This window comes from Mesitornis unicolor, unplaced genomic scaffold (genome assembly GCF_000695765.1).
Source record: "Mesitornis unicolor isolate BGI_N332 unplaced genomic scaffold, ASM69576v1 scaffold2248, whole genome shotgun sequence".
In the NCBI taxonomy this organism is placed as follows: domain Eukaryota; kingdom Metazoa; phylum Chordata; class Aves; order Mesitornithiformes; family Mesitornithidae; genus Mesitornis; species Mesitornis unicolor.
The window spans coordinates 14,047-24,762 of record NW_010199577.1 but is presented as its reverse complement, the minus strand read 5'-3'; the positions used below and the strand labels follow the sequence as shown (position 1 = coordinate 24,762).

Below are 10,716 nucleotides of genomic sequence, written 5' to 3'. Positions count from 1 at the left end.
GTGATGCTTAAAATCAGACTAGTTCTGGTGTCTTGCGGAGACTTAGAAGGAAAATGCTGGCTTTTGGTTTTTGCCAGTGCTGGTTTTTGAAGAGAAAGCCTGTATAGTTCCTTTAGGGGTTGGTAACAGCAGCAGTTTTTAGGTAGGGGCTTTCATTTTTTTCTCTACAATAGTTGAAATCAAATTATTGACTGTAACTGCTTGCTCTTGGGAGCTAGAAGGGTAGTTGATGTTCTGGTACCGCAGGGTTTCTGTCTCCATCTGATGATGCCATACGTTGCTGCTGAGTCTTGATTTCTTTTATGAATCTTCCAAAACCCAACAAATCACACAATTTAATTCACTGTAGTATTACACTCTTTTGAAGGTGCTTGTTAGTCTGATACAAGATATTGTTTTTTCACTGTCCGTCCTCTGTGCAAAGCAAGGGCAGGTGGCATTTCATTGTGTAATATGGGCTCTCTGCTGATGATAATCTGCTGTCACGAGCAGGAAGCAATTGTGCAGGGGCCTAATGGCAGGGCTGTGTGTTTTAGCTCTGACTCACAACTGATTTAATGTCGCTTTTTGTCTCTGCTGTGGCTGTCTCGTGCTGTGTTTGACCTGGACCAGGAGGAAGGCAGGATGTTGCAGTCCATGACATCTGTGATGAGGTTCTCCGTGTCTGACAACATCACGCGTTCGACCGCCCTGGTGACAGCACTGGATAACGCGACAACTTTGTCTCCAGCAGCAACGACGCAGGTGGTCAATGACACCAACATCACCGTACCACACAAGTGCCTGCTGTTGCTCTATGAGGACATTGGGAAGTCCAGGTGAGATGGAGGGAATGGGACCGTGGTCAGACCCTGGGTCTGGGGAAAGAGCTTTTTTTCTCAGTTTCGTTGAGAAGGGACTGGGGCTGGTGCTTTCCCCTCTGGATGCCAAAGAACAGGGAAAAAAATTGGTTTTATTTACTTTTTGCAGAGTCCGCTACTGGGATCTTCTGCTCCTGGTTCCAAATGTGCTTTTCTTTATGTTTCTTCTCTGGAAGCTGCCCTCTGCCAGGGCCAAAATCCGGGTCACTTCCAGCCCAATCTTCACTACATTCTACATACTAGTGAGTACTGCTTTGTGAACTGATGAGCGAGTGGTTTTTTTATTACCATTCATGAACAGTGTCATTGTACTAGCGGAGAGAGAGCCTAGACCAGATCTCACAGGGGTAAAATCTGGTTTTAGTTGAAGGTGTAGTACAAGGAGTAGACATAGGATTTTTTTTTCAGTGTCTGAATTCTGCATTGCACAGATTCTGGGACCACATCTGGTGAATTTGAGTGAATTTTGTTCTCCTCTGGCAATATTTTTTCTTTTCTTTTTTTATTCTTTTGGTTTGTTCTCCTGGAATCTAGTGTCCTACACTACCCTTGCTCCTTGCAGTAAGTAGCATGTGACACAGAACCAGCTTCTCGCTGCAGTAGTGAAAGTGAAACACTGGACGGTAATTTCATAGAGTCACAGAATGGTTTGTGTTGAAAGGGACCTTAAAGATCATCTAAGATCGTCCCTGCCATGGATAGAGACACCTCCCACCAGCCCAGGCTGCTCAAAGCCCTGTCCAGCCTGGCCTTGGACACTGCCAGGGAGGGGGCACCCACAGCTTCTCTGGGCAAGCTGTGTGGAGCTGTGGAAAAGCTTGGTCGTCTGCTGTAGAAAATGGTGACGTGACTGGATTGTGGTTAGTCTGGGAATGTAGAAACACAACCCTGTTAGCTTCTTCCCCATCATATCAAAGTAGCTGCTCACTTGATCATATTCTTGATACTTCTGAAGGTGGAAACAGAATATATGGGCAGTACAGTTACAGGTCTCAAACATCCTCTCCCCAGTTTAAAAAGGCACAGGCAACTTTTGATTACATTGAGGTAGTCTCTTTAGTGATCTCTGAACATTATACCTATTAACTGTGATACTGCTCACAGGGTGTGGTAAATGCAGCTAAAAACCTACCTGAGTGTTTTTTTTAAATATTGTTCATAAGATTTATCATAGGTGGTTTTTTTTTGAGATCCTCGCTTGCCTGAGTGTGTACCATAATGTGCTTGCTCTTCCTCGGTGAGATTCCTACAGGTTGTAGAAATAAATGTTTGTATTGGGTTAGATGGGAGACATCCTTCCTTGGGCTGTGTGCAGGCACTGGCATGGCAGAACCCAAGAAACAGAAAAACCAAATCTGAGCTGGTAGCCTCAACTGGGTCTGTGGTGGGAGCTGGCTTTCAGGCCTGGAGTGTGGCTGCTGGGCTTGTACACAGTTTTGGATAACTGGGTATGCCCACAAATGCTCCAAACTTAAAAAAAAGTATTACCAGCTGTTTCCAGTCTGAGTTTAAATCTTTCTTTGTGGTTCCAGTAATGCACATGGCTCTGTACGAAGTTTGTGCCAAAGGCTTTGAAAAGCAAAACTCCCGATTAAACCAGAGGGAAGAAAAAAGTGAACTGGCTTTATGCTTTTGGCTTTTTCAAAACAGAGTGAGAAGCAGAAAGTGATGGAACAGCCTTAGAGAAAAATGCTTTTATCCAGTTTGATCTTTGGAGCGTGTTATTGGGAAATGAGGATGGAGTGCGTTCTGTGAGGATTTCCTTTCAAAAGGCTGTTTGCCTGTCTTGAAGGAATGCTTGCTTGTGGAGCTGGCGATTAAAGCTAAGTTAATGAATTGGGAAATGCCTTTACCTACTTAAGAGGAAGCCAAAAGGGTGTGTTTTCCTCTCTAGTGAGTTGTTTCTGCTCTAGAACACCTTTATATTCAAGGACCCTTCTTTTTTGTCAGTGTTTTGTCCCAGGGTTTTCCACCTCAGGAGAGTGGTGTTGTATTCCTCTTTCATACCACGTGCATCCCCTCTTCCTCTGAGGAGGAAGTATTCAGCTATAGGTGGATTATTGGTCATTTCCATTCTCCAACCACCTTGCAGGCAGCTTGGACTCTGTTCTCTGATAGATTTAGCTGCATCACTGGAATTAGCTCATGACTTGGAGAATTTTATCTGGAAAAATCTGCTTTATTAGAGGGTGGTTCTGCACAGTGGAGGGTAGATACATCCCACTGAGCTCTTAATTGCACAGTGTGGCTGTGACAGCACAGGAGGTGGCAAATTAGCCTTTCTGAGCTCCATGGTGCCATGTTTAGATGGTACAGGAGCTGACTTGGGTGTCTCAGTGTTGCGCTGTGCAGCAGGGTTGAATGTTTTAAAGCTGTTGGCTGAAGCTGACTTTTTTTCCTCTGTTCCTGAGCATTGTTAGTGTTGAGTGGAAGAACCACAGATTTTAGTTTTATCACAGATCTGAAGTGTGGTGGGTGGTATCAAGTGGCTTCTGTTACCTGATGCGATTGGTTTATTCAGTCATACCAAGCACTTGATCTTATTATTTGGAAGGATCTGGGGTTTTTTGTCTGTTTTTTTTCCTCCCCTTCCCCAGTGGACTTGAAGGGTGGGAAGACTTTGCCTGTGAAGGTACTGTTGTAAGGAGTGCATGAGACCTCATCAGAGCTGTTTAATCTGACAGTTGAGGAAGCTTGGTCCTTCCTGAATTCTAAGCCAGTACTCGCACATCTAACAGGCTTCAGGAGTTCTATTTGGGAAATTAACTGTAAGCTGCTACAGGAAATTCTTAGTACACGTTACCAGGGTTGAAAACTGGAAATAGTATTCCAAAAAGGTTCTGGGTCATTACTGCTTGTATGCATTTTGACATAAGCTCACGTTTGGTATCTTTTTGTGTAGGTATTTGTGGTGGCTTTAGTTGGTATTGCCCGTGCTGTTGTCTCCATGACTGTGAGTGCCTCTGATGCTGCCACGGTTGCTGACAAGGTAGGTACAACACTGACTTTGGAGGTTCTGCTTCATGCAGTTCTGATCATAGCGATCTGTTCCAGCTTCTCTTTTTGTGTATATAAAAGAATCATGTGGGTTTTTTGCAGTACTCGTAGCTATGTGTGCTGTGGAATCCTGTTCTGATAGCTGTATCTAAATGGTCACAACATCAGGGCTGTAAAACAATGGACTTCCTAAAAGAGACACACAAATAGTGGCAGCAAAACTTTCCTGTTGCAGGGATGGAACAACTCTGCTTTGCAAGAGCTAAGCATTTGAGTACCTTTAGTGGATAGGCAAGACCTGGCCTTTGTTACTCTTGCAGTATTTGAGTAGCTCTTTGAAAAAGATCAGATTCTTTTGTATTGAAAGCAAATAAAATCAAATTCCATTTTGGACTGGTATCTGAACGTCCTTGCAGCCACTCTGAGCACAGGGTGAACCCTTAGCAAACAGGAAATAGCTGTGTACGTGCTGTTCCTTTGTAGTCGTTTCACTCGTAGCAAGATATTACCTAAAACAATATCTTCCTCCTCTTAGAGGAAGAAGAGCTGCTCGCAGAGTACAGGTCTTTGACTTTATTCTTTGGGATCAGTGTGGTTCTTTTGCTGTTCCCTTAATGTTACCTCTCAAAGCACTGCAGTGCACTGCTGCCTGTGGGTGGCTGGATGTTTGTAGCACTTCGTTCACCTTGGAATAGATGGAGGTCCAGGACTTGAACAATGGAGAGGAGGGGAGAAAATGCTTTTCTTCAGCTTATTCAGAGGACGAGGATTAGTAAGCCACAATCTGAGCTCTTTTTCTAGGTTTGGCACTGATTTTTTGCACGGTGACCTAGAAAAGTGCTTTATCTGCTATGTTTTTGGTCTTGTTTGACCAAATAAAACATGGAATGAAAATAAGCTGGAAGTGGGAGGGCTTTAGAGTTGAATATGCTGTAAGTGTAGGGACCAGGAGCTTTGGAGGAGTGCAGAAGACTGAATTTATTCAGTCAACTACTGCAGAATCTACAGCTTTAACAGCTGGCCCTGTTAATGTTATACTTTTAAGGTCTCCTTGGGTTTGTGCTCCTTGGGAGTACAGCAGGAAGAACACATCCAAGACCAGTGACAGATCAAGTGTGGCAAACCATGGCCACTTCCTCTCTCCGTAGACGTGCTATTTGCTCGCTCCCACACAGCTGTGCTGTTTCACAGCCACAGACAGAGATTGAAACAAGCATATAATGAGCATCCCTGCAAAGCATGAGCAAGGCTGTGGAGATGACCTGCTCCATTCAGAAGCTGCCATCCCCTGGAGCAGAGAGTGGAGTTTCGCGGTATTAACTTCCAGCTGGTTGCTGGCTCCATCTAATCATGTTTGTCTGGTTTCTGTTATCCCGCAGATCCTGTGGGAGATCACAAGGTTCTTCCTTCTGGCGATTGAGCTGAGTGTGGTGATTCTAGGCCTTGCCTTTGGTACGTGTCAGGAGTTTTTGAATGCTTTGAATTTCTCCACTTTCTTTCCACTGGGGATGCATCTGTAAGTTTTTAGAGATGCTGATTCTATAAAGTGAAAGAGCTCTAAAATAAAGGCAAAGGACAAATTGGGCAGTTTTAGTTAGAAATAGCTGAAAGCCTGGTTGTATTTGAGGATCTATGGCTTGTGCAGTTTCAGGATTTATATGTGCTTTGTTTGTCCTGTGTGGTGTGAAAGTGTCCTCTGGCAAAGGAGTGTATGGCTTGGGTGAAGATGACTTATGTAAAGATCAACTGCCTGATCTTTGCTTCAACACTGTTGAACTTAAGATGGTTCCTTTGGGGCTCCTCAGTCCCCTTCTTGGTTGGTTTAGAGGAGAGAGGTGGGTGTCACTCTTGCATCTGCCGGTGGAACATCTGAGCACTCGTTCTCTCATCTTTTGAGGGCTCATAGAATAATTTAAGTTGGAAGGAGCTTCTGGAAATTGCTCCAACATATTCCAGTGAAGAGATCTCTAAATTATGTAAGCCCTTCTCCCCTGCTCTTACCCAGTCTCCAATCAACGTTTTCTTCCTGAGTAGAAACTTTACAGTATCTCAGTGTATGTGGCACTGGAGTAATTCCTACCTTCTATTTTTTGGTAACTCCAGCAGAAGGACTTAGTTTTCTATAAATTAGTGTGGGCAGGAGGAAAGCAAGTTAAAACTTAGTGTTTTGTAAGTATTATTTTGTCTGTGAAAGGTTCAACTCTCCAAACAGGGAAGCAGTTTCTAGCTGTTGAGTGAGCTTTAACCTTCCATTGAAGGTCACTGGAAATATAAGTGTTTTCCTGTATTGGTTTTGGAGAGAACTGATTTTTACCAGGGCTGGGATCGCATCCTGAGTCACTTCTGTATTCTTTTATTCCAGGCCACCTGGAGAGCAAGTCAAGTGTGAAACGTGTTCTGGCAATCACTACGGTGCTGTCTCTGGCGTATTCTGTCACGCAGGTGGGTGTACTAGAGACAGAAGTACAGGTAAGGGCAGTGCACTGGGCCTTGTCTCCTGAATCTGAGAGCTCCTCCTTCCCTTCAGATGAGCAGCTGGCTTGCTAGCTCAGTTCACAGCTGTGTCTCCATCTCTCTGAACAATGCAATGTGTGTCTGGGTTTATTCTCCTCGGTATGGAAGTGGTCAGCTCTGTGTCTCTGTGCTTAGGACAGCAACAGAATAACACACAGGTCTTTGTTCCGTGACGAGGCTCTTGCTTGTGGAGGCAGTGAGCTGATCGTTACCACATGGTAACACTGGAGGAGTCTCATTAAATATCAAGTGTTTGAGCTATATCTGGGTTCAGTGGTGCTTACAAGCGCTTTTCTCTTTCCACTGTCTGTATGGTAACATCTGTTCGTACCATTTTTCAGGAATTCAAGTGAATGAGGCAGTGTCCTTTTCTAACTTACACAAGTGTAGGTTTTTATATTCAGCAGGAACGGTCTTAATTTAGAGATGGAAATAGAACAATCAGTATTTCAGATGGACAACTGCTTGCATCCCGCATCTCTTCATTCAGCCTCTCCTCTGGAATGTCATTGATGCCAGTTTCCTTCAAATGCAGATTCCTGCCACTTTTTCCCCCTCTAACTTCTTGTCTTTGGTTTCTTCTTCTGTGTGAGCTTAACTTGGTCGAAGCAGAGCAATGGTTGGGTCTTAGATGGCAGGGATGGCTGTTCTCTGAATTTCTTTAAACACAATCTCCTTTGTCCAGACACCTGTTCTAGTGAGGATGCTGCCTACAGTAGAATTGTGTTGGTGCTACTTCTTTCCTAGGGCACCCTGGAAATCCTGTACCCTGATGCCCACCTCTCAGCAGAAGACTTCAACATCTATGGCCATGGAGGAAGACACTTTTGGCTTGCTAGCTCCTGTTTCTTCTTTTTAGTAAGTACTGAGCATGAGTTACACACTCTGATAGCTTCGTTGCATTTTCTGAATGGGGCAAGGAGGATGATTTGTGTGTGAGGTGGCCCTGGTCCCCCTCTGTCTCATACAAAGCAGCATTGAAGCTGAAGCAATAAAGATGTGGTGGCAGTGATGTAAGCTGTGGCAGCTGAACTTAGATGTTCTTCACTCTGCTGTTCCTCAGTGACCAGCCTTTGTGTACTGATATGGGTGAGGTGTGGGGCCTTCACATCTGCACTGGGTTTAGTACTGAGGGATCTGTGCTTCTGTCATGGGATACTTAGGGAGTGTGTGCCACCTCACACTATCCCGGCAGGGATTGTTGAGTTCAGCTGCCAAGCAGCTATAAAACGCTTTGTTCTTTGTCTCAACAGGTCTATTCCTTGGTGGTGATTCTTCCAAAAACTCCTCTGAAAGACCGGATTTCCTTGCCCTGTAAGTGACTGGTGTGTGACTGGTGTGTTCCATAGTATAGATGGAGACAGTGCTGGGATAAAACACAGGAGGAAGTGATAGATTCCTGTGCTTGGTTTCACTGCAGATACAACCTGTGGTCTCAGGGTAGAGATACACATTGTGCCTTTTGAAGAGCAGAGTAAGAGCAATTACATTGCTACTTCAGTAGCATTAAGAAAACAAGACCTACTGCTCAGTTAATGATACAGATGTACTGTAAATATGTAATCTGCAGAGATGTAAGAAGTGGCTTCTTAATAATAGCTTCCTTTGAAATGCATGTATGTTGTTAAAGTGTACAGGCTGGTCATCTCCTGGGAAAGAAAGGCTTATTAGGAGCAGCTTAATAATTTTTATCTGGGAATTTACTTTATTAAGATGCTGCTCTGGTTTTTCGTTTTGTTGCAGAATGTCTGCAGTTCTTGAATAGGGAGAGAAGTTGTCACTAAGGCATTTGCACTGGGCTCTTCTCTCTCTAAGCAGTGTTGGCATCTCTGTGTGGGTGCCCTGAGGGAGTGAATATGTGGGGAACGTGTCCCAAGCAAGAGGTCCTGGGCCACACCTGCCCAGTGTCCAGCATTACCCTGCTGCTCCTGTCCAGCTCTCCTAAGCAGTTTTGTTAGTGCTGTTACATGATCTTGTTTTTCTTATATTCAGTTATATGACTGACATTGGTTCCAGATGCTTGCCTATAAAATCTTTGCATGTGTTGCTATGACTATATCCCATAAAAACCCATAAGTCCACTATGCCTCTGTCAATCCTGCCAGCATGGGACAGGAAAATTCAGTCTTAAATCTTCAGTTCTTAAACAAGATGGTGAGATGCTCCTGTTGGGTTTGCCATCTCCATCAGACAGAATTGCACTGAACTCTTGCTTATGAGGTTGAGCTTAATATGTGTCTGTGTCTTTCCCACAGCCAGGAAGAGTTTTTATGTTTATGCTGGAATCCTAGCACTGCTAAACCTGGTGCAGGGCCTGGGCAGTGCCCTGCTCTGCGTGGATATCATAGAGGGACTGTGGTATGTATGCTGGGGAGGATGTGCAGCCTGGTTTCTCGTGTTGCATTTGCGTGTCCTTCAACATTGTCTCTCCCAAGAAAGCAAACTTGTGCTGTGTTCTCAAGAAGAAATAAAGCTGTTGGTTCTGGTTTGCACCAGAAGACCTCAAAGTGATCAGGAAACTCACAGTGCAGAGGTCTGTGATGGTCATCTTGAGGTGGTGACTGATAGTTCTAATCCACTGATGCCTGACCATTGACTTATATTTCATGGATAATAAGGGAGGTAACGATCTGTTTGCTAGAAATAGCATGGAGATACCCTTATTCATATCTGGAGTCTTGTTTTGCAGGGGTCTATGTCACTTCTGTGAGTAAAAATTGGAAGCACTGAGACTCTTGGTCAGATCTTGTATCTTGGTGTGGTCCTCTCTGAGGAAGGAGCTGGGACACGTGTTGATGGCAATGTCTGTTACTTTACATCAGTTTGAATTTGTTTAGCACAAGACTTTTCTTGTCCTCTGCTTGAACACGGTGGAGGGAAATTGGATCATTCTGGGGGTATGTGACTGGTGTTATCCAGCTGTATTGTTTGAGTACTAAACTCCCTTATGTTCTCTTTTGCTGTTGGCAGCTGTGTTGATGCTACCACGTTCCTTTACTTCAGCTTCTTTGCACCTTTTCCTGAAAGGTTTCTTTGGGTGAGTAGCCAGAAACAGGAGTTTAGAGGGTATATATTGCCATTTAATTGTTTTGCACTCAAGTTCTCCCCATCTGAAGAATAGAGGCAGTGACGAGTGCCAGTTAGGGAACCAGTTTTTAATTTCTGCCCTTGAAGCTTTTATTTTGTGACCTAGGGCTGCTCACTTCTCTCCAAGACTCCTTTGTATGCAAAGCAGAGCTGGTAGCTGTATTCCTCTCAAACTATTTTAAAGATCACTTGTTCTGTGTCTGCATCCTATTAGTACAAAGTTTGTCTGCTGGAGAGATTGGGTTCTGAAAGGTTAAATGGTCTCCTGGGTGGGTTTTGAGGTAGGCTTGTAGAAAGTGTCCAGGAGTTGGGTAACTCTGACCGAGGACTCTTCTCCAGTGGGCCCAGGAGTCACCAGAAAAAAAACACTCGGGAGAGATTCCTGGGTCGGGGTTGCCACCGCGTGGCCGCTCGGAGGAGATGCATCTTGGTAGGAAAAGCCAAGTGTTCATTGTAGGCTTTAGCTTTTGTTGTCTGAAAGCAAAAAACAGAAGGCTTTAAAATAACTAAGAACTCGGAGTACTCCTAAAATATCAAAATGTGACTCTTCTGCCTTCTGAAATTGGAAGGAAGGAATGGAATTAGGGATGAAAACTGCTGATATATTTCAGGACTGACAGCTAGTGTGAAGAGTTTTTTGTCTGAGTACACAATTTCTTAGTGCTGCTGAGTCCCAGTTAAGGATGTGTGGTTGCGATACTACATTGCTTAAGCGTGTATTTTTAAATCTTTAATCACTCCAGGTCTGAACCGAAGATCCTCTTCTCCTACAAGTGTCAGGTGGATGAACCTGAGGACGTGGATGTGCACCTACCCCACCCTTATGCAGTTGCCAAGAAGGAAGGGATGGATTCTGGCTTCTACTCGAGCACTCAGATTGACACCACAGCCTACCTGGATGATGTGGCCTCTATGCCCTATCACGTGGGCAGCATCAACAGCGTGGACAGTGACCGCTGGAAAGCCATCAATGCCTAAGGCAGAGCTGCCCGCTTCACACAATGCCTCGTTCCTTTCCTTCCAGACTCCCTGGTACCACAGCTGTTGGGATGTCCATTGGAAATCTGGCGTTGGCTGTCTGCCGTGGCTTTCCTCTCTTCCTTAGGATTTCTGAAACCTATTGTGGAACTAAGTTGGCAGCCTGGAAAGAACACTTTCTATTGCTACCTGTGAATGATGTAGAACAGTTTTGTTCATAAACCTATAAATACTGAACCTTCCTGATCCTCTGTGTTCCAGATGGGAATATGACCCAGAA

At 44.5% G+C, this 10,716-nt stretch overlaps 1 protein-coding gene across 1 annotated transcript; it reads left to right on the top strand.

Moving 5' to 3' along the window:
- Positions 1–624: 624 nt before the first annotated feature.
- TPRA1 (transmembrane protein, adipocyte asscociated 1) lies at positions 625–10,436 on the top strand. Its single transcript, XM_010189479.1, is given in 11 exon segments — positions 625–818; positions 970–1,102; positions 3,763–3,849; positions 5,237–5,309; positions 6,220–6,299; positions 7,119–7,229; positions 7,625–7,685; positions 8,627–8,729; positions 9,342–9,386; positions 9,388–9,408; positions 10,202–10,436. Coding segments are annotated over 11 exon segments (1,143 nt in total).
- Positions 10,437–10,716: the final 280 nt, after the last annotated feature.